The 23,839-nt window shown below is 47.5% G+C and overlaps 1 protein-coding gene across 3 annotated transcripts in view; it reads right to left on the bottom strand.

The window, feature by feature from the left end:
• The window catches only part of LOC114581722 (RNA binding protein fox-1 homolog 1-like), a 43,103-nt gene that overhangs the window by 3,005 nt on the left and 16,259 nt on the right, over positions 1 to 23,839 (bottom strand). For 2 of the 3 annotated variants that reach the window (XM_028702197.2, XM_028702199.2), the window contains exons 3-11: positions 15,038 to 15,181; positions 14,077 to 14,130; positions 12,551 to 12,643; positions 9,725 to 9,785; positions 8,485 to 8,538; positions 6,173 to 6,308; positions 5,027 to 5,066; positions 4,029 to 4,099; positions 3,053 to 3,125 (exon numbers count right to left, since the gene is read on the bottom strand). In XM_028702197.2, coding sequence (XP_028558030.2) covers positions 3,053 to 3,125; positions 4,029 to 4,099; positions 5,027 to 5,066; positions 6,173 to 6,308; positions 8,485 to 8,538; positions 9,725 to 9,785; positions 12,551 to 12,643; positions 14,077 to 14,130; positions 15,038 to 15,181 — 726 coding nt within the window. The remainder of the gene's footprint in view (positions 1 to 3,052; positions 3,126 to 4,028; positions 4,100 to 5,026; positions 5,067 to 6,172; positions 6,309 to 8,484; positions 8,539 to 9,724; positions 9,786 to 12,550; positions 12,644 to 14,076; positions 14,131 to 15,037; positions 15,182 to 23,839) is intronic. The other variant, XM_028702198.2, reaches the window with a different exon arrangement.

Genomic DNA, 23,839 nt, shown 5'->3' with positions numbered 1-23,839 from the left:
AATAATAATTTATTATTTATACCATGGGGTCACGAAGAGTCGGACACAACTAAACGACTAAACAACAACATTCTTTATACCCCACCCATCTGGCTGGGCTTCCCCAGCCACTCTGGGCGGCTTCCAACAGAATACTAAAATACAACAGTCTATTAAACATTAAAAGCTTCCCTAAACAGGGCTGCCTTCAGATGTCTTCTAAAAGTCTGGTAGTTGTTCTTCTCTTTGACATCTGGTGGGAGGGCATTCCACAGGACGGGTGCCACTACTGAGAAGGCCCTCTGCTTGGTTCCTTGTAACCTGGCTTCTTGCAGCGAGGGAACCGCCAGAAGGCCCTCGGTGCTGGACCTCAACGTCCAGGCTGAATGATGGGGGTGGAGATGCTCCTTCAGGTTTACAGGACCGAGGCCGTTTAGGGCTTTAAAGGTCAAGACCAACACTTTGAATTGTGCTCGGAAATGTACTGGGAGCCAGTGTAGGTCTTTCAAGACCTACTTAAACTGGGAACTCTGCGGGGACTTGTCTATTTACATGCATTACATTTCTGAGCACAATTCAAAGTGTTGGTGTTGACCTTTAAAGTCCTAAATGGCCCAGTATATCTGAAGGAGCATCTCCACCCCCATCGTTCAGCCTGGACACTCAGGTCCAGCTCCAAGGGCCTTTTGGCGGTTCCCTCACTGTGAGATATGGGGTTACAGAGAACCAGGCAGAGGGACTTCTCAATAGTGGCGCCCGCCCTGTGGAATGGCCTCCCAATCAGATGTCAAGGAGATAGGCAGCTATCTGACTTTTAGAAGACATCTGAAGGCAGCCCCGTTTAGGGAAGTTTTTAATGTTTGATGTTTTATCGTGTTTTTAATATTCTGTGGGGAGCTGCCCAGAGTGGCTGGGGAGGCCTGGCCAGATGGGCAGGGTATAAATAATATAGTAGTAGTAGTAGTAGTAGTAGTAGTAGTAGTAGTAGTAGTAGAAGAAGAAGAAGAAGAAACAAAGTAGGATCCGCAACAAAATGTTGCAGTGTAGCACTCCTGTTCAGTATTCCAGCCATGCCCCTTTCCCCAGGGTATTCCATTCTTCTTCCACCACCACCACCAACAGTTTTCTACACTCTCCCCCAGCCAGTTTTCCATGGCCAGTGAGTCTGCTAAGTCCTAATTGTCTCCTTTCTCCGTGTGTGTGTGTGTGTGTGTGTGTGTGTGTGTGTGTGTTGCATTTTTACAAACTTTGGGGTTCCTCTTTAAACCATTCAATACCTTCCCTCTTCTGCATGGATGGCACTTTTTAAACTAAAGATGGATCTTTATTGAAAGCATTCCCTACTGGTATAGGATCACCATCATAATCTGTTTTAGCTCTCTGCCTAAAAATAGGAACATTCACACAATTCATCCCTCATAAATCCACATAAATCGAGAATACACCTTATGTGAGCACCATGGCACCCTCAAGTTGTTGGGTTTTTTAAAAAAACCTTGGGTGGGTAACAGAAAGTTGAGCCAGATAGGAAGAACTGTCCTACCCTCTTCCTTTCCATTCCCCAGAATTCCTCTTGGGGGCTCTCTTCCCCAACGAATAAGGTCCCTGCAGCTCTAGATTATTTGAAAGGAAGATACAGAGGACAGCAAGCCCGAGAGACCCGTGCTTCCTGTCTGTCTAGGCTTCCCCTTCACATGCAATATAGAACCCCCACCAACCACCCTATTTTGGGGAATTGCATGGCTGTCCTCAGGTCAGAAGTTTGGGCTAAATCAGACACGGTGACATTTCTAATTTATAACGTTATGCACAAGCTTAACAAACTCTTTCATTTCCGTGAGAACTTTTTAAGCTGCCAAACAAAGCACCGAAACTGGAATCCCACATAGGAGCAAAAGGAAGAGGGATTGTACATGCTTGTTATTTGAAAAAGTAGAAGACCCTTAATAGACAGGTAAACACTGCCATCTGCTGGGCATTTTTCAGGGACGCAGTCAAGCTACACCCAGTATTGGGATGAGAATTTTCACATATCTCTGATGGTCCTCACTTTAAAAAGCACACCAGAGTTTGGTTTTAATGACTTTAGCTTTTCTGTTTCTGATCCTTCATGGAAAACCTACTGCTGTCCTAGTCCCTTGTACGAACAGCTGTATTCTTTTGATCTATGATTACATTATAGTAGTTCATTAAGCAGCTGTTTGTTTGTTTGTTTGTTTGTTTGTTTGTTTGTTTGTTTATTCCTTCCTCCTCTCTTTTTTATATATATAAAAAGAGCCAAGCCAAATCGTCCCCCACTATGATTTTAAAGCTGAAATTACTGCTCGTGCTCATGTTTGCAGACATTGGGTTGAATCTAGCCTGACAGGGCAATCCTATATGTGTGTATTCAGAAATATATCCCATACAGTTCAGTGGGATTTACTCCCAAGTAAGTGAACACAGAACTTTAACTCCTGTTGCTTAAGCTTGGCCCCAGTGACATCAGTGGGACAAGTTAGTCATGACTTAAAAGTCCCACAGATTTCATCAGGAACCACCTGCAGCAAACAAGGATCCAGCTCATTATTTACCCTCTGTTGCAGCTAGACACATTCTTCTAATCACTACGTCTTCCTCCTTGTCCTCTATTAGTCACATGGGCAACGACTGAATCACAGTACAGGCAGTAAATGGAACAATACTGCAATTCTGCATAACCAGTTTGGCTGCAGGCTGACATCATCAAGGGCAAATAAAGCCAATTCAGAAAGCACAGCCCTCAATCCAAACAGGCAGACATTTCCCAACCTTTTTATGAAGGAGCCACCAAAAAGCCAGCTCAGTCCTAGGGGATAAATGCTTCCTTGGGGGTGAGGGGTTTGCCTCACTTGCATTTATCTTATGGAGCTAAACTGCTGCTCTAGAAGCAACTTCCTCCATTCTGCCTGCTCAATGCTTACATTGCTGGGAACTAGATCGCCTGAGCTGCCTTTCAGCAGGTGATTGCGCACGCATGGTCTTCCATACCCACCCAGCTTTGTGATTCTGTGATGGAGACGCAATACGCCTGGCCATTAACACAGTGACTCACCATAGCACCGACTCCATAGGCGGGGGTCACGGTGTGGTGATAGGGGTCGGCGGTAGTGTAGACCCGTCCATACCTGTGGACCAAAAGACCCAAGAGGAGATAATCAGATATGCCTCTAGGGCAGGGATCAGCAAATCTTTTCAGCAGGGGGTCAGTCCACTGTCCCTCAGACCTTGTGGGGGGCTGGACTATATTTTCTGGGGGGGGAAATGAACGAATTCCTATGCCCCACAAATAACCCAGAGATGATGATGATGATGATAATAATATTAATAATTTATTATTTGTACCCCACCCATCTGGCTGGGTTTCCCCAGCCACTCTGGGTGGCTTCCAACAAGGATTAAAAATGCATTAAAATGTCACACATTAAAAGCTTCCCTGAACAGGGCTGCCTTCAGATGTCTTCTAAATGTCAGGTAGTTGTTTTTCTCTTTGATATCTGATGGGAGGGCATTCCACAGGGCGGACGCCACTACCGAGAAGGCTCTCTGCCTGGTTCCCTGTAGCTTTGCTTCTGGCAATTAGGGAACCGCCAGAAGGCCCTCGGAGCTGGACCTCAGCGTCCAGGCAGAACGATGGAGGTGGAGACACTCCAGGTATACTGGGCCAAAGCCGTTTAGGGCTTTAAAGGTCAACACCAACATTTTGAATTGTGCTCGGAAACGTACTGGGAGCCAATGTAGGTCTTTCAAGACCGGTGTTATGTGGTCTCGGCGGCCGCCCCCCAGTCACCAGTCTAGCTGCCACATTCTGGATTAGTTGTAGTTTCTGGGTCACCCCACGTAGCCCCACGTAGAGCGCATTGCAGTAGTCCAAGCGGGAGATAACTACTCATGTAAAAACATGTTGATTCCCGGACCGTCCGCAGGCCAGATTGAGAAGGCAATTGGGCTGGCTCCGGCCCCCAGGCCTTAGTTTGCCTACCCATGCTCTAGGGTCATTGGACACGGCACACGATCTGTCTCCAACTTACCCATCGCTATAAGCCGTTGCTGTTGCTGCAGCTGCAGGCGTCTGGGCCACTCTGTAAGCTGCAGGATAACCCTGCAATTCAAAGATTCAATTCAATTCAATAGCCCATCTTGCATGATTCTTGAAGGCCTCTCTGTCTCCAGTTCTTCAAAGGAAAACAAAAAACTTCCTCCATGCACCTTCTCCCCCCCTTTCTGAATCGTGATCAAGAACGACCACTGGAACTCACCTCGCAGTTTGACCCACAGAGAACCCATGCCTCTTTTCTGCTTCTTCTTACGCAAGAATTTTGCCCCTCGGCCATCCACTAGTGCACCGATTTTGCATTTTGGAGACCTGCCTAGCTACCAGATGTTTGCACGAGGTCTACGCTGTGCACACAGTATTATGCATGATGTTAGTTAACAAAACCTCTACACTACATGACACTCTATTTGTTATTACTGTTAATTTATTAACTACACGTGCATGGCCACCCAACAAAATGCAGTCTCTGGACGGCTCTTCAACAGATAAAATACAGTCTTAAAGGATGGAGTCCCACTCTTTCAGGCCCACATGAAACCCCCAAATCAGGAGCAATTCTCATGCTGGATCACCCAGACTTGCAAGTGGCTCAATGCCCTTTTCCTTCAGGCCAAAATCCCACCCATAACTCTGCCAGTCACTGTAACCACTGCCAGTCAGTGTAGACAGTAGATGGACCAAAGCTCTTGCCTCTAAAAGGAAGATTCTCATGTTCCTCATTTCTCGTGCCATCTTGTTTCCAGGGCAATCCTTCATTCTACCCAGTTTTGTGGGTCCTGCCAGTTTTACAGCGCTATTTTGCTCGCTCACCTGCCCTGAGAGATGCACCCCCAAAGAACAACCTTTGCCTTGCAAAACCCATGAAGCCAGTCCCCAACCCACTCTGTTTTCTCTACTCGCAGGTAACTGGTGCCAGCACATGCCCAGGACCTTTGAACCCTAAAACCCAGAGAAACCCAGGTAAAGACTTACGTAGAGGTCAGAGCCGTACAGACTGTCTGGATAGAGCACACTAGGTGGGAAAAGAAAAAGGAAATCAGCACAGATGGTCCTCTACCTTGCCCATCTTATCAACAGGGGATGATAAATCTGTCAATCTGGGTCTTTCTTAGTTTCTTATTGTTCTATTCTTAAATTCAGTTTGCCCCATTTCTGCATATTCTCATGCATTAAAAAATATCTATTTCCCCCTAACCAAAAAAGTGTTTTCAAGCACATTTCTCCTAGCACACACATTTGTGCCTAATATATGGTATGCATTTTTCCAAGCCGTTTCTGCTAATATAAGGCATTTTTTGGATGTTATTTTCAGTAACATACACATTTGTGTGCAAACTTCCCCTTAATAATTAACTTAATAAAATTTCCCTCAATTTTTACTGATTGATTCATTGACAAACTGGATTAGGAAATTTGGAGAAGTGCTTTCCAATTTTTTTAGGAGAAGGTTAAATGGCAACGAGCATTCGGCCTGCATTCATTCAGATTTCTTCACGGGATATTTATATGTCTTCCTGTTAAGCCATTCATTCCACACTTTTCAATGCATTTCCCAGTTACTTTCCTAACTGCAAGAAGTCCATTTTACCCATTCTTGCCATTAAGTCAGGCATGGCCAAACTTGGCCCTCCAGCTGTTTTGGGACTACAATTCCCATCATCCCTGACTACTGGTTCTGTTAGCTAGGGATGATGGGAGTTGTAGTCCCAAAACAGCTGGAGGGCCAAGTTTGGCCATGCCTGCATTCAGTGGATTGTTATATTTGCATCTGTTTTACTTGATTGAGGTCTTATATTCCACTATGAGACTGATTATGATAAAGAGCAGTTTAAAATATTCCAAATGAACAGAGGAAAGAAATAACAAAGCTTTTTTCCTTGTTAAGGGCCACATTCTCTCGGGTGTAATCTGCTAGGGGCCGAATACCAGCAATGGCCTGCTCCCCAAGTGACTTGGGCTCATTTCTCTCTTTCTTTGTGCCTATTTAATAAAAACATATTTGCTTGTTGCAAAGATTTTTAGGGGGCCTTTTAGCAAAACCTCCAGACTTCAGGACCTATTTTTAGGGCTATAGAAGTTGTCCCCATGAAAACAAACAGAACAGTCTCCGCCTCTCACCTGCCATAGGCTGGAACTGGAGATGGGGCAGGAGCTGCTCGAATGGGGTTATAGATGGCAGCTCGGCCACGCCCTCGCAGAGCCCCACGATATGCCAGGGCAGCAGGTGCCATCATGGGGTAAGGGATGCTCGCCACTAGATGGGAGGGAGAAGGATATTAATGCATTTATTTCCAATACTTATATCCCACTTTATAGCCCCAGGAGGCTCTCAAAGCAGCTTGCTAAATATCCTCCACAATAAAAGTCACATTCAAGTCGGGCAGCAGGAATGGAAATGACGTGGTGCCAGGATTATTCAGGTGGCACTTCCTGCCCTCATTCTTGGCCTTCTATGGTAAAGGTAAAGGGACCCCTGACCATTAGGTCCAGTCACAGACAACTCTGGGGTTGCAGCGCTCGTCTCGCTTTACTGGCCGAGGGAGCCGGCGTACAGCTTCTGGATCATGTGGCCAGCATGACTAAGTCGCTTCTGGCGAGCCAGAGCAGCGCACAGAAACATTGTTTACCTTCCCGCTGGAGCGGTACCTATTTATTTACTTGCCCTTTGTGCTTTCAAACTGCTAGGTTGGCAGGAGCAGGGACCGAGCAACGGGAGCTCACCCAGTCGCAGGGTTTCAAACTGCCGACCTTCTGATCGGCAAGCCCTAGGCTCTGTGGTTTAACCCACAGCACCACCCACGTCCTTTGGCCTTCTATGGACTTTGCCTAATAAGAAAGAGCTTTTTCCACAGATGTCCCCGAAGGCCAGGGAGAGTGTCTAAGCAGCTGGAGCTTGCTCAGTCCATAATGGAAGGAAATGGGGTTTGCATACAGTGGTGCCTCGCAAGACGAAATTAATCCGTTCCGCGAGTCTCTTTGTCTTGCGGTTTTTTCGTCTTGCGAAGCACGGCTATTAGCGGCTTAGCAGCTATTAACGGCTTAGCGGCTTTAAGAAAAAGGAAACAAACTCGTAAGAACTCGCAAGACGTTTCGTCTTGTGAAGCAAGCCCATGGGGAAATTCGTCTTGCGAAGCACCTCAAAAAACGGAAAACTCTTTCGTCTAGCGAGTTTTTCGTCTTGCGAGGCATTCGTCTTGCGGGGCACCACTGTATTCCACTAGGGGCAGAAATGGTGGAGGCAAACTTGAGCATGAGCTCAAAGGAATTGGGTGACTTAAAGAAGGAGTGGGTGGCCCAAAGCATTTTTCAAATAAGGAGAGAGAGAGAGAGAGAGAGGAAGCCCTAGAACAGGATTCTGAGAAGCCACCGAAGAATTTCAGCTACAACTGAGATTTTCAGCCAGCATTGGATCTAAGGATATAAGGAGGCAACCATTTCTGTCCCATCCTATTTTCGCCACAATTGGGGCTGTTCCTCTTCCTCTACAGTTCAGCTTCTTCCAACAATTCCCTCGTTCTCCACTGAGGCTGTAACTAGCACAATGAATTAAGCAGCTGATTTCAATGAAAGGAGAACGTCAAAAACACTGACGTTTGCAGACTAAAAAGAAAAAAAGATAGCCAAGAATTGTTGCATGATTCTTCTTGCATGATTTTAGCACCTCACCTTGCACAAACAAGCAAACTGCAGCAATTGATGCTCCTGTTTTTGATGAGATTTCCCCACATCCCTAGCTGAGAGACGCCTCAGGAATGCTAGTCTTGATACTCCTGAGGCCTTAGGAAATTATACACAGACACGTTCAAAAAGAAAAAGACCAAACCCAGCATGCTCCAGCTGGATCTCTGTCAGCCTGACAACACAGACTGCTTCAACTCAGCTGGGAAGCCTCCCCAGAGGTACAATAAACAGCAGCGAAGCACTGTGCACAAATCAGGATGGCAGAGCCAAACAACTCTCTGCTCTTCAGCCCCTTGAACCCCAAACGAACGAGAAAATTCCAGGGGTAGAAATGCTAAACCTTGTATTCTGGTTTGGTGCTAGATAAGTCCACTGAACAGGCACAGAGCCAACCCACAAAATTTGGAGTCTGAGGCAAATGGTGCATACATCGGACACTAAATAATAATAATAATAATAATAATAATAATAATAATAATAATAATAATAATAATAATAATATGACTTTAGTAATGCTTTCTAATGATCACAAAAATCTCATTCTAAGTCATGGAAGGGCCAGTCCAGTGTGGGATTCTTAGTAATTGGGATCATAAAATAGAACTTACTTGATTCCAAGCAAATGCCCTAAATAAATGCATACAGGAATTGGGGTCTTCGGTAGGTGGTGAGTGAGAAAGGAAGGCAGAAATGTGGAACTGGGTGGAAGTTTAGGAGGGGAAAGTTATCGTAAAGAGGTGGGGATTTACCTGTGTACAGGTCAGGGGCATAGACAGCGCCAACCATAGGATTGATCTTCCATCCTAAATGGACACAAACAAACAAGGAGAGACTCAGAGGAGAAACTTGTCCTATCTTCATTACTATTTCCCGGTCTATCTCCAGTTAGTCTTGACCCTAACCTTAACGAACCAATTCTGATGATTTTGCTGTTTACAAGTTACAGTGGTACCTCGGGTTACAGACGCTTCAGGTTACAGACTCCACTAACCCAGAAATAGTACCTCGGGTTAAGAACTTTGCCTCAGGATGAGAACAGAAATTGGGCTGCGGCAGCAGGAGGCCCCATGAGCGAAAGTGGTGCTTCAGGTTAAGAACAGTTTCAGGTTAAGAACAGATCTCCAGAACAAATTCAGTTCTTAACCTGAGGTACCACTGTATATGTTTTTGCTGCTGTTTTATTGTGTCTGTTGTTTGATTATTACAAAGGTAAAAGGTAAAGGACCCCTCGACGGTTAAGTCTAGTCAAAGGCATCTATGGGGGTTGTGGAGCTCATCTCACTTTCAGGCCAAGGGAGCTGGCGTTTGTCTACAGACAGCTTTCTGGGTCATGTGGCCAGAATGACTAAACTGCTTCGGGTGCAACAGAACAACAGAAGCCGTTTACCTTCCCTATTTATGGTACCTATTTATCTACTTGCACTGGCATGCTTTTGAACTGCTAAAGAGCAACGGGAGCTTACCCCGTTGTGCAGATTCAAACCGCCAACCTTCTGTTCGGCAAGCCCAAGAGGTTTAGACCACAGCACCACCCGCATCCCACATTTTGATTATTGTCAGGGCCGCCTTAAGCATATCTGGCGCCGTGGTTCAAAGACCCCTCCAGCGCCCCCCCCTCCCCAGTTTCCCTGAGTTGCTGTCTTCCCGTGGAGGCTTGGAAGGCAAGCTGCATGCCCGCCAGCCACAGCCATATGGTTGATGGGGCACAGCTGGCGGGTGTGCAGGGAAAGGGGAGACCGCTGGCAAAGTCGCGCAGCTCCCCCACTCGCTGGGGTGCCCTTGAGAGGCCAGCGCCCTGGCGCAACGTGCCAGTAAGCCCAATAGGAAAGGTGGCTCTGATTATTGTTTAGTACTTACCGCTATGTATTGGTGGGTTTTTTGTTTTTAAAATGTTCTTATAAATATGTGAGCTGCTTGGACAATTACTACGTGGCAAGTGAATCATAAACCAAATTTATTGTTGCTATTTTTATTCCAGCTGCTACATACCATTCACCACTGGTGCTGCCGGTGGTTTCTTGGTGACCAAACGGGCTGTGGCATTGTTGACCTGGATCGGAGAAGGAAGAAGGAAGTGAGGCCACATGCATAACAAGTTGTTATAATTATAATTATTATTTATTATTTATACCCCGCCCATCTGGCTGGGTCCCCGCAGCCACTCTGGGCGGCTTCCAATAAAACACTAAAATACAATAACCTATTAAACATTAAAAGCTTCCCTAAACAGGGCTGCCTTCAGATGTATTCTACAAGTCTGGTAGTTGACATCTGGTAGGAGGGTGTTCCACAGGACGGGCGCCACTACCGAGAAGGCCCTCTGCCTGGTTCCCTGTAACTTGGCTTCTCGCAGCGAGGGAACTGCCAGAAGGCCCTTGGCGCTGGACCTCAGTGTGTGGGCAGAACGATGGAGGTGGAGACGCTCCTTCAGGTATACTGGCCGAGGCCGTTTAGGGCTTTAAAGGTCAGCACCAACAGTTTGAATTGTGCTCGGAAACATACTGGGAGCCAGTGTAGGTCTTTCAAGACTGGTGTTGTATGGTCTTGTTGTTAGCTTCTTCTTTTCCTCCAAAGAAGTGGGACAAGTAAATAGATAGCCACACAGTGATGATTTTGACAAGGCTCTTAAGGGGTTTGAATTAAGGTGGATTCATATATATACACACACACACACACACACACACACACACACACATACACAGTACAGTAATACTAATACTAATACTAATAAATTATTATTTCTACCCCACCTATCTGGCTGGGCTTCCCCAGCCACTCTGGGCGGCTTCCAAAAAAATATTAAAATACTGTAATACATCAAACATTAAAAGCTTCCCTAAACAGGGCCTATTTGTGCCTGTGTGGTGTTCCTGGCACGCCCAAAGGCAAGTGAGAACAGGGATTCTGCACCTTTGATCACTGTGCAGAAGAGGGGATTCAGGCAGGTAAGGCTTGTCCAATATCTGAGCACCCCAGCTATTCCTCACATGTGCACATATGCACATTCACACGTAGTTATACAGGATCCTGCCTGGTGGGCAAACAAGAAGAGCAGGCCCCATGACAAATTGTGTCCACCCTAAAAGAGGGCACATGTTACGGTGAGACCTGGAGACTGACCTCCTGTGTTGTGGGTGGGCTAGATTGGTCAGCCACAACACCCGATTGGTAGTTCCCTCAATGTTGGGTTCAATCTGACCAATGGGGCACAGTCCAAACAGATCAAGGGACCTATTTATACCCATGCACATGACCCAGAGCTTCCTCTTTCGGCTCATGCATTCGGAACACCCGCCCACCTCTCCCTAATTTTAGGGCTTTGCGCTTGACCTTGCTATGCCATCGTGTGTCGTCTGTCATCGGGACAGGGGCACGGTAGGAATTTCCCCCACTTGGCTGATTGGCTGTTGTCATTTGGGTTTCTCCTGCTGAGTAGCAAATCGTCACAACTTGTAAGGTTGCGGATAGGCTCTGGTTCAGGTTATAGGGATGGGGGAATGCTCTCGCCATCCCTATGTGAAGGGTATTCCATTAAAGGAATCCAGGGACTCGACGGTTTGGTCAACCCCTGAGAGGGGGTTGTGCCCGTGCCTGAGTCCAGGGGGGGGCATCAGGGTGGCGAACAGAGTCTGTACCCAGCTTTTCACCTTCCCAGGTGTTCACCCTTGGCTGACCTTATGCTGGTGCCCTGGGTCAGCGCTGCCTGCAAGAGTGCAGGGAACTCGTCGAACCAGAGCCTATGCAACCACTCAATAAAGTTGTGGCCTAAATTCTGCCAAAAACCAAAACTAAAATTTTAGTCATGTATGAAGTTATTTAGGGGGGAGGTCTCTGGGTCTGAACATGCAAACTGCTGCCGCTTGGGGTGCTTCTGTTCCAACCACTCCATTCTACTCCTCACTTGGATTTTATCTGGTCCCTCCTCGCGCACTGAGCATGCTCAGTCCTTATTTATTTAAGGAGTTGCCTTCCGCATGAGCAGGGCCGGATTTAGGTTTGATGAGGCCCTAAGCAACTACAGGTAATGGGGCCCTTTATATATCCAGCTATCCTTTGTCAACAACAAATTGTCACTGTTTTTTATGTTGAATATATGCTATATGGTAATTTATGGACCTAATACGTATCTAAAGCCATTTGCACATGAAGAATATAGGCACCCTATATAGAGAAAGGACAAACCAGTGATATTTTAGGGAGCAGGCTAGCAGGTGGGGCCCATTATTTACATCATAGGAGCCTACACAACACAAAACACTGTTGCTGTGTGCAGGTTTTGTTTTATTTGTTTTTTATCTTTTATTTTGGAAATTGACATCCAGTTGTTTTTTCTTTACACTTTTGGGGGGCCCCCAAGAAAGTGGAGCCCTAAGCTATAGCTTGTTTACCTTATATGTAAATCTGGCACTGTGCCTGAGTCCCAAGGCAGTTTACATAAACTCGACTAAAATAACCTTATAAACACTACACAACCAAACAACAACTACTAAAGATAGGGTGGTTTTTTAAAATTGTTTTTAAAACTAAGGCTGTGAGGGATTCTCCAGAAGTTTATATAAATATATATACCTCTGCAATAAAACCCCACTGATATTTCCCTTTTGTATGTGGATGGTACAAGGACCAGCACTCGGAAAATTTAGTTCAGTATTAGCATATATGGTATTCACTGATCAAGGGACCTCCTTTTTTTTTTTTTTTTAGGGACTGAGCATCTTCCCCTCCCAACAACTTAAGCTCCCAGGCAAGAGCTCATAGCACGTGGGTACTGAAATGCACACAGGCATTTATGCTGAGGACACGGTAAATTCTTACTTCAATCTTCCGCCCTTCCACAATGCTGCTGTTCAGCTTCTCCCGCGCCCGGTCGGCATCCTGACTGTTTTCAAAGGTGACAAAGCCAAAGCCCTAAGAGAGAAGATTCTTCATGATCATGGTGTCTCCCCTGCCAGGTAAATATGCCGCCAGGATGCTTTTAGCCCAGCAATGGAAAGACGGCAAAGTCCCTACCAGAGTGAAATGGCAGACCAAGTTGATGGACTATGCAGAGATGGCAAAAATGACCGGGGAAATCAGAAACCAGGAAGATCAAAATTTTAACAAAGAATGGGGGGAGATTTATTTCGTATTTGGAAGACCCCTGTAAACAGCCGAATTCATTAGCAGGACTCTAATAACAACACTTGTAATGTAACAAGGACTTTGGATATAATGGACCAGGCATAGGCAAACTCCGGACCTCCAGATGTTTGGGACTACAATTCCCATCATCCCTGACCACTGGTCCTGTTAGCTAGGGATGATGGGAATTGTTATCCCAAACATCGGAGGGGGGGCGGCGTTTGCCTATGCCTGTAATGGACAATCAAATAATTGGAGTGACTTAAAATATGCAGTAGAAAAGGATAAGTATGGAACCGACGGAGGGGTGGAGGGAAGTCCAAAGATTCGGGAGAATCTTGTGTATTTGTTTTTATTTGTGATTTTGAATGTCAATTTTAATTCGTAATGCCAAATAAAAATTAATTTGGAAAAAAGGAGAAGATTCTCATAATCTACCTGGCCCTTGAGATTCCAGGCCACACAACCCTTACCCACCCCGCTTTGTCCTTTCCCCTTGAGTGTTTTTGCCTGGCTGGAATGTGTTCTTGGATTCTGTTAACGCCTCTTGCTCGTCCAGATGGGGGACAGATAAATAGGTACCGCTCCAGTGGGAAGGTAAATGGCGTTTCCGTGCGCTGCTCTGGTTCGCCAGAAGCGGCTTAGTCATGCTGGCCACATGACCCGGAAGCTGTACGCCGGCTACCTCAGCCAATAAAGCAAGATGAGCACCGCAACCCCAGAGTCGGTCACGACTGGACCTAATGGTCAGGGGTCCCTTTACCTTTACCGGGGGGGGGGGGGGATGTGGAGTTGGCAGCTATCAGTGGCTCCTCTGCCATAGGGGGTATATGGAGCCTCCATGTTCAGAGGCAGTGTGCTACTAGATACCAGTTGCTAATGGGAAGAGGGCAACACAGTGTGCTATCACATTCTAGCTTTGCTTGTGGGCTTCCCATAGGCACCAAGTTGGCCACTTGGATCAACATCAAATCCTGCACTTGTACAGTGTGGTTGTGAGACCATCGACTAGGGATGGGGAAGCTGTGGCCCTCAAGATGCTGTTGGACTTCGACTCCCATCAGCAAGGCCAGGAACAATGGGATTTATGGGCCAGCAATGTCTGGAGGGGCAGAGGTTTCCCACCCCTGGCATAGAAATTGCTCAGCTTTGCCCGGCAGACCCTGACTTTCTTGTCCACACACCTCTCCACCCCTTCTTGGCAGCTAGCATTTCCATACCTTGGAGCCACGCTCATTAAAGATGATCTCCACGTCCAGGATCTTTCCAAATTGCTAGGGGGGAAAGGGGAAAAGTCAGTCTTTGACACAGACAATACACAGCCTGTTGCCCTGGAAACCATGTGTAACGAATTTATGACAGTGTCTAATACAAAACTTAGTGCTTCCCCTACAACTCAGCCATCCTCCAGCATGGCTGGATACACAACTTATCCCTGAGCAGAAATATGGCACCTGCATCTCCTTATGCATTCCATGTGGCAACAGTGGAGAACCTGTGACCTTCCCTATTTTGTTGGACTACAACTCACATGGCCATTGGCCATGCAGCTTGGACTTGTGGAAGTCGGGGCCTAACAGTATCTAGAGAGCTACATATTGAGCCAGTGACATAGCATGGGTTGCCAGTGCCCAAAGCCACACAGTAGAGGGGAGGAAGCAGACTACGCATTCACATTCAACTGCCTAACAACCTCCACGTCACCCAGGAGATCGCAGCTGCAGAGATAAGAAAAGAAAAGCTGTTCTGTTGTCTGAAGAGGTCACTTCCTGGTTCGCATGGAGAAGCCATTTTTGACGGAACCCAGCAACAGAAGAGCACAGCACCGGGTGTTGAAATTCTGTGCCCCTAACAATTTTGCACCTGGGGAAACCGCCCCTGGGGAAACCTCCCCCACGCTATGCCACTGGATTCAGCCACCCCTGCAATATGACCATGCCACCCCAGACCTCCAAATCCAGCAAAGTGCTGGGATTGGCACCACAGCGTCAACATCCAGCAATGTTGGGCAGCAGCCCAGGGCCCATTGATGCTGAAGGGCCCTTACACACCCACTCCAGACCAAGCCCTGAACTTTCCCTACTCTAGAGACCCGTGAGGAGGATGAATTAAAAGATCAATGCATACAAAAGCATCACACAACATGACTCAGGTTGGAGGGAAGCAGGGAAGAGGACTCACCCCAAACATCTGCCGCAGGTCCGGGTCACGGAAGCGGAAGGGGATGTTCGACACATGCAGGCGTTTGGGCTGGGCCTTGTTCTCGCTGCTTTCTGCCTCCTCTGCCTCGGGGGACAGCTCAGGCGCAGGGGCTTCTTCCGGCTGCTGTGGGGAGGGGAGGGGCAAGGAGGAAAAAAAGCAGGATCACAAACACCACTGAGGCAACCCTCCCCTTGCAACACCTGCACAGAGGGCATGGAGCATAACACTCCCAAGTCGTGCCATGGGCAGAACAAGGTGGTCAGAGCTGGGCAAGTTCCAGCAATGGGCATTCTCCAGTTCATGTGCAAGCGGTCTTGAGGATGTGCAGAGACTCGCAGCGTGGCAACGTCAGTCTATGGAGTCTAACTGTTGCCAAGATGGGGTGGGAGGAAATTGGGTACCATGGGGTGGGGGGATATTCAGCAGCATCTTCGTAGCACGTTTACTCTGTTGCTCTGATCTTCGTACAGGAGAAAGCAAGCAGGTGTGGCCTGTGTATATGTGTGTAGTGAAAGTGGTGTCCAGATGCCAGCAACCAGCATCATCCCAACGTGGAGCATCTGAAGCTGTCTCACATTGAATCAGACTATTGCTCTGTCTAGCCTTAGTACTATCCATTCTTCTGACCAGCCAGATCATAAGAAGGACCATTTCTGGATCAGACCAAATGCCCATCTGGTCCAGCATTCTGCTCTCACAGTGGCCAAGGAGATGTGTAATGGGTTCAGAGTCCTATCATCCTGGACCATTGGCCATGCTGGCTGAAGCTGGTGGGAGTTGTAGTTCAGAGCATCAGGAGGGCACCAGCTTGGGAAAGGTTGCTTTAGACAAAGCAAGGGGGCCAATCTGCTCATGAAAGAGAAATCGTGAGAGACTATGAAATCCCCAAATTGAGTTATTTACTGCTTCCTTCCCTGTTCCTCTTTTCCTTTTGTACTGTTTGTCTATTACCTTGTATACCAGTATTTCAAAACAGGAACCACCTTGAGTGCTTTAGCAGAAAGGCAGTATAGTAGATGAATACATAACCATAATAATGGTGCAGTCTTCCTGGGACAGCAGCATTTCAGGTTTCAAGTGGAAGCTCCTTAGATGTATGGGTGTTCTCTCAGGTAGTTTAAAATCAAGAACTGGACTCACTCCCCTTGGAGGGGAAAGCAGATCAAAGAGAAGCTTTTTTTTTTGGCCTGCTTTTCTTTTCAGCACTGCATATGCAGATAAATTTTCTTAAGTGGAGGGGGGAAGTCAGTCATGAACTCCTTTGCCCTTGAAACCTAAAGTGGTGCTGTCCAGCAAGAGCTGGTATATTTATCTGCAGAAGGATTCATGTGAAACTGGGAGGCCAACTCAATGTGACACCTGTCACACATTTTGCAATTGTGTGAATAGCAAGTGAGAAAGGGCAGAATTCATTTCTGAAGCTCCCCTGCCAGAATTCTGCTCAGGACTGGGCTCCCCCATCTGCTATATTTACTCTTAAACAATTCACACAATTGCTAATTCATTTGGTCATTTTTGTTTATCTTGTCCGTTGGCATGAAAGTTCAGGAGAGAGAGGGCCAGATCCCCTCCTTGTTTCCTACCCAATCCCACCCCCCAAAATCAGATCCACTCTCTTTGCAAGGAAGTTGGGGCCAATCTTCTTCTTCCCAAACTTTTCCTGGTCAACCAGAAGGGAAAAAACAGATGTCCCAATGCATCAGCAAAACATTCTGGCTTGGGTTAATGGAGAGGACGGACACAAACCAACACACAGAAGGACATTAGTGGAGAGAAGAAGCAGGGCCAAGTGAGAGAGGGCACGATTCACAGAAACCTTGTGGAGAAGATTGGGGGACCCCAAACCGGACACCACCACCCCTCTTCTCCATGCAGATGGTCCCCATCGACTCACGATGCAATCACCACGATGCAACATTCCAAGGCCACGGCCGAGGTGTGGGCAGCCTCTCTTGCAATGTCTTTTAAGTGCCAAAGGGTGGGGGAAGAGAGAGAAGAGCCTGAGAGAAGCAATTAATCCGGCAGGGGGACAGAGTTGAACTTGTCTTTGAAATTCCTGCTACAGCCTGGCAAAGAGGGGGAAGACCCTGTTTGGGGCATGTGCTACCACCTAGCACCTCCTTGTTTCCTGCTTGGCAGGGGGGTGGACTCGATGGCCCTTGTGGTCTATTCCAACTCTATGATTCTATGACAAGGAAGGCAGGAATGTCCAAACAGGCTTGGTGGAGCACAAAGTCTCACTGTTGACCTGCTAATCGCCAAAGAAGCCTGGGCTCTGTGGCTTTGTTCTTAGAAACGGCAGATAAGGCCGTAAACTGTGTCTGGACCCTGCCATGTCAACGGCACATGATGGGAAGCTCCCGCATACACTCTTGCACATTAAGAGCAATGCATTCGTGCTCAAAGAAAACTAGCCTATCCAGCGGGGAAGGAAGGCTAGGATCCTTCTTCGCAACATCGAACTTCCCATGTGTGGCGATTTGTTGGGTTTTCATAAGCATTCCATCATGTGAGCTCCTCGCTGCCATCTACAATGGTACAGTCCAGACACAGGAAAGGGGTACAGGCGACACCCCCAATGCATTGGAAGAACATGTGGGGCACACAACTTAGACTGCGTCCAGCCATTACCTATACCAATAGAGCCCCTTTAAAAAATAAAAAAATGAAAAGTAGCCCTGGGAGGCTGTGCATTTTGAGTGGAGAAAGTGCTGAGGAGAGGCTACTTTCCCCTTCCCTCCATTTCTCTCTGCTAAGGAAATGCTTCTCACAAGCTGCCTTTCCAGCTTGGTGGTGCTTCATTCGAGCACAGTCCCTGGGAATCAATGGTGGTGAGGGAACTGGGCTCCGATAAAGACTCCTCTGAGAGATTCCTTTCTCCTGGACACACACTTCTGTGGCTGAACCCTCCCTTTGCTTTCAAAGCAACTGGTCTCTGAGACAAGATGCTAGAGGAGAGCAATCTTCAGAAGCCATGGGGAAGAAGCATGCATGTACAACGTTGCTCAGGGACAATTCCTGCTAACGTGCGTGTCTCGCTTTGACCCACTGCTCTCCGCCCGAACGAAAGTTAGGAGTCTCTGCTGGTAATGATCCGCGCCCTCAGTCTGTCCACATGCAGACATTCCATTTTAGGGACAAGAAGCCTTAAACCGAGTGTGACCCATGGGTGCTTCTAGATCAGTGATGTCTACCCTGATCGGCAGCAGCTCTCCAGGGTTTCAGGCAGGAGTCTCTCTCTGTGCTGCTTGGAGATGTCGGGAACCGAACCCGAGACCACCTGCACGCGAGGCAGATGCTCTACCGCTGAGCTACAACAGCCCTTCCAAAATAAACAGTGGTATCTGTGGGACCTGTGGAGAGCTCTACAATACGCCCGCTCTGTGTGGGCATGCTTACAGGCTGTGCCGGGAGTGTGCAGGCCTTTGAGCATGCCACGCCCGCAGAAAGGAGCACCCTCATATTGCTAGTAAAAAAACAAGACACGCGATTCCGGCCACTCACAAATGCAAACAATCCACCAGGCAGTAGCCAGTCCTCCATCTTCCGCCGCTTCTTCCCCACCCACAACCCTCTGTCGTCCCACCCCCCACCCTGGCAATACGCTCCACAACTCCCCCCCCCCAAAAAAAAGCTGGATGCATCCATCAAATGCTACGCAGACTCTTTGCTCATAAAGACAAGTTCAACAGCGATTAAAACCTCCCCAATTTTGGCTGGAAGGGTCGAATGCAAAGGAGTGGTAGGGGCGGGGAGGTGTCAGGCTGAGAAGACAGGCAGGTGCAGTTGCACAGTGAGTAAGAGGTTAACTATTCATATGTATTAATGAGAGTAGAACAAGAGAAACGTGATGGATGTCCAAGATGCCTGGGACAAAAACCTGAGCTTGATGGGAGAGGTCCACGAACCGTCGCTGTTAACACCCCCAGGAAAAGGCCCTAGTCCGGGAAAGACACAGTCATTGAGTGGGGGGGTAGGAATTGCTACAGACCAGGAGTTCCTTTGGCAGTTGGCACTTAGCAAAGGCTTTCCAGCAGAGGGAGAGAGACAAGGGAGGGGAGGGGGGGAGAGAAGAGAGACACATACAGACATTAAAGCAGGGCTGGGGAATCTCATGCCCATAGGGTAGTGGTGGCAGCCTCTGTTTGACCCATGGGGATCTCCCCAGGCTGCACCCCTCCCAAACTACACTTTCCCTCCCCAGACCACATGGTTCACCTGCCCTGCTCCACATTCTCCACAGGTACTTTTGGGCTGTCCTGGAACGGCGAGGCTGCCTCTTGCTTGGCAGGGTGAGGGCTGGAGAGACACTGCTTTGACTGGCAGGCCACACTTATTTCGCCTAACACCCTCCTTTCAGGGGAGGGGGAAAACCCACTACTCGACACCCCCTCTTAAAATCCAACTTCTTTAAGCAAGCAAACAAAGTCGCGGTGACATATTTGCGTTCTATATTTCTACCTACGTCCTACAACACAGTAAAGAAAATGTTTTGTAAGTAAGACACCTTGGAGCTTCAAATCGAAAACCCCTTGACTCCAGCACAACCATCGGATCCAGGGGAGATGCTGTCACTGTCCAGCAATGACACCCGACCTCAGTGTCTGGGCTGAACGATGGGGGTGGAGACGCTCCTTCAGGTATACTGGGCAGAGACCATTTAGGGCTTTAAAGGTCAGCACCAACAGTTTGAATTGTGCTCGGAAACGTATTGGGAGCCAATGTCGGTCTTTCAGGTGTTATATGGTCTCGGCAGCCACTTCCAGTCACCAGTCTAGCTGCCGCATTATTACCCACTTTGGGAAATATGAGCATAGAAGGAATGAATCGCACAGCGCCAAAGGTAAGACCCACAGCCTTGGCTCCACCCATCTCCCTCTTGTGCCTCCCACTCCAGAAGGCTCTCCACTAGGGAATGAGCTAAAAAAAAACACCTCCCCACTCCTCCAATTTAGCCTCTGTGTTGCCCACCTTGGAAGCAGAAGAGTGGAAGCACCTGCAATTGAAGTAAGGTGAGCTACAAAACATATACATGGTAACAACCCAGAGCTGTACACAGTAAGCAATGTGAAATTGAACATTATAATTCAACATCAGATAATGAAATATGTTCTAAGGCAGCCATCCCCAACCTTCGGCCCTCCAGATGTTTTGGACTACAGTTCCCATCATCCCTGACCACTGGTCCTCTTAGCTAGGGATCATGGGAGTTGTAGTCCCAAAACATCTGGAGGGCTGCCGGTTGGGGATGCCTGTTCTAAGGGCTCCTCCGAAAGGCAGGTATTGTCAGGCTAAAGACCAAAGCAGCCATTAATTCTTATTATTATCAGTGTTTTTTTCCAAAAACAAATGTTTAGGGGTACTCTCATTTTCCTACTCTATTGAAATACTGCCCCTCAAGAGGCCGAACTTAGATTCACAATATGTTTAGGGGTATGCATATCCCTGTGTACCCCCAGAAAAAAAGCACTGATTATTATTATTACCGGCTTCTATGTTGTGCTCTGATTTGATATGCAGGCGTTAGGAGGTGACAAAGAACATGCAGGCTTCACTTGCTGGCTGCTGCATGCCCAGCTGGCGTTAAAGGCAGAGGAACAGGGCTATAGGGGGGACCCTATAGCTGTGGCCGAGGAGGGAAGCTGGAGGCAGATAGCCAAGCAGGATTAGAGCTTGTGGGATGATTTGTAACCTAGGTTGCATGAGAGAACCAAAGATCAGGGTTTGCCTGGACGTGAAACAACCAAGACACTGGATTGACAAGCAGGGATGCCAATTTATCGACCCCAGCAGCTGCGTCCTAAACAACAGTTTGGTTTGCAGGAATCAGCAGGTGATGGTGGGGTTTTTGGCCCTGGAAAAACTTCACCTGTTGACTTCTGCAGCTTATGCAGTTGTTTAGAGGCCAGTTTTTAAAAAAAGAAATTCTGGACAGATGGCAACTTTATTGGGGGTGGAGGCAGGGGGCGATGGCACAGGACTCCGTGAGGGAGGGCATTTGTTAGTCCAGCCCTACTCTAAGGCTTACCTCACGTGGTAGATTTTGGGGTGCCATTGAAAAGCAGCCAACTGTCAGTTTGGAAGCTAAACTTTAGACGATTGGTGGTGGTGGTGGTCAATAAGAGCTACTACTACTGCCACCACCAGGGAATGGAAAGGGAATCCGTCAGGATTTATTTTTTTGCCTCGGGCACCAAATTGTCTTGAGCCCTCTCTGTTTACAGACTCTCGGAGGGCACAGTGTCCTTGAGATGAGGCTATCAGCAACACACCACTTGTCTCCCATGTGGAGATAAACAGCTGCCAGCAAAGATGGTGAAAGTTGAGGGAGGGGGGGAGGGGAGAGAGAGAACAGGGAATCTGATAGGGGGTGCGGCGCAGCTGTCCTGGCCGGCGAAAAAACGTGTTACCCAATATGGGCAGAGAGGCCATCTCTTCGAGGGTCACTGGCTCAGGCGAGAGGAGGGAGGAAGCCGTTGCCCTGAAGGGTGGGGGAAAGAGGGGCAGATCCATCTAATGTGTATGAACGGGAGAAGTGGGTCTCCTTTGGAGCAAGAGCCAGGAGTTGTTCTAATCTGAAACCTTCCATAACAAAATCCTGCCCAAGTGACTCGCTTTCTGCATGAGCAGGTAGGACCGGGTCTACACATGCAGAAGAAGAAGGTGGCATAATCCTGAGGTGCCAAAGTGGACCATACTAATTCAGATTGCGGGGTGTGGGTGTCATTTTGGAGTGCTCTCTTTTATTAAAAAGGAATCCATGCAAATATGAAACCTAGCACACCAAAAAGAAGAAAAGAGAGGTTCTAACCTGAAAAATTTTAACAGTGCTAATATCCTACTTGCAGGAAGGCATTTTGTTTTTTAAAGGTAGGTTTTCCTCTCCCCTCTGCCCAACTTCCCCATAAACTTATGTGGTGCAGTCCTTTCTATTGCCTCAGAATGACTGTCAGTCCATCATTCTGGGCACCAAGCATTAGAGCTCAAATAATATGAAACAGTTGTGCCAACTACAGCGCCCAACTACCCTCAGGCCCTGTTGTGCTCTCAGTCATGGCTCCCCCACAAAGAATAATGGGAACTGTAGTTTGTTAACGCTCAGCTCCCTTGACAAACTACTATACCCATTATTCGGGGGGGCGGGCATCATGACCGTTAAAGTGGTATAAGAGTGATTTGAAGGTATGGTGTGGATGCGATTTATAATGGAGCTGTTCTTTTCTCTACAAACCTGGTTACATTTTGTGGTTAGTCTGGAGAGAGCCAAACCACGAGTTCAGGTTCAGAGGCACGCTGTGTCAATCATTGGCTTGGTTCTGTGTGGCATAGCAGCAGATTAAATGAGGAGGAGCAAAGCAGCCGTGATCTCCTCTCACACACCATACACAACATTCCCCTCTCCGCAAAGCAAAGAATCCTGGGAACTGTAGTTCACTAATGGTTCTGTGAGTGTAGCTCTGTGATGGGTAAGCTACTGTTCCCAGGAATCTTTCGGCAGGTGCTTTGAATGTTTGGTGTGTACCCAGGTGAATAATACAGTGGTACCTCGGGTTACATACGCTTCAGGTTACATACGCTTCAGGTTACAGACTCCGCTAACCCAGAAATAATACCTCAGGTTAAGAACTTTGCTTCAGGATGAGAACAGAAATCGTGCTCCGGCGGCGCGGCAGCAGCAGGATGCCCCATTAGCTAAAGTGGTGTTTCAAGTTAAGAACAGTTTCAGGTTAAGAACGGACCTCCGGGTCGAATTAAGTACTTAACCCGAGGTACCACTGTACTCCTGTTTCTCCTACCACAGTAAAAATTGCTACCATATTTGACCTCAGCTTGCTGTGAATATGGTGTTTCCTGCTTGGCTAAGGCATCTGGGTGATTTCGAGAGAAGCAAGAGAGAGTTTAGGCAAGACTAGTGAAACATCTCAGGAAGGTTCAACACGGTGCAATTGAAAACGTAAACTCGGGAGTTTCTGCCATATCAGAAAGATCTTACTCCGTGACACACCTCTCCGTGAAGAAACTCCCTACATTTGGAATTTGATTACTTTCATCCTAAATGTATGCAGAAGTAAGAAACCAATGAGGCATGGTCGTGATTTCGCAACTGGGGGCAGAGAAAGAAAATGATGACTTTGGTCTGCAGCACAGATTGCCATGAAAAGAAATGGAAGTCATCAGTAGAGAGTCCATGTCTCTAGCCCCTATGATCACCTCACAACTCCTACACATTTGCCTAAGTAGCATCAGAGAGAAAGTGGGGCAGAGGGAAGCCTCCATTGCTCTCAATTATTATCTAGATGAAGAGATGACTGTGTCAGCATCTCTGTGTGCAAGTGCTTATTTATTTATTTATTTATTAAAGCCTCTGGTCCACCAAAAAAAAAAAAGAAGAATATCCATTGGTCTCTCTTCCTCACGCTAATCTTGTCCTTCCTCAGAAGTCTAACTTTGGGAAATTCCAGTGGGAGAGCTATGTTACATCACATGATGTCCCTAAAAGACATGTTGTTATTTCAGGAAGAAGCTCCTCTGTATCTGGAGGGGAAGAGAGGCTCCCTGGCATTTAGGCCCAACATCAGGACATGGACAACAATTAGCTGAACTAATACCTGCCCAGGGCCACCCCAGACGGCTTGGAGCTGCCATTTTTAATTTCCCTCAATGTCCTGGAATGATGCTACATCAGGGGCATCATGGGAAATGTAAAATGGCAGCCCCAAACCACCTGGCGGCAGCTGCCAATATCAGATAAGACCATCAGGGCCAACCAACATAAGAGGG

Source organism: Podarcis muralis, chromosome 13 (assembly GCF_964188315.1).
Source record: "Podarcis muralis chromosome 13, rPodMur119.hap1.1, whole genome shotgun sequence".
Lineage (NCBI taxonomy): Eukaryota > Metazoa > Chordata > Lepidosauria > Squamata > Lacertidae > Podarcis > Podarcis muralis.
The sequence above is the reverse complement of the archived record's forward strand: the minus strand, read 5'-3'. Positions and strand labels throughout refer to the sequence as shown.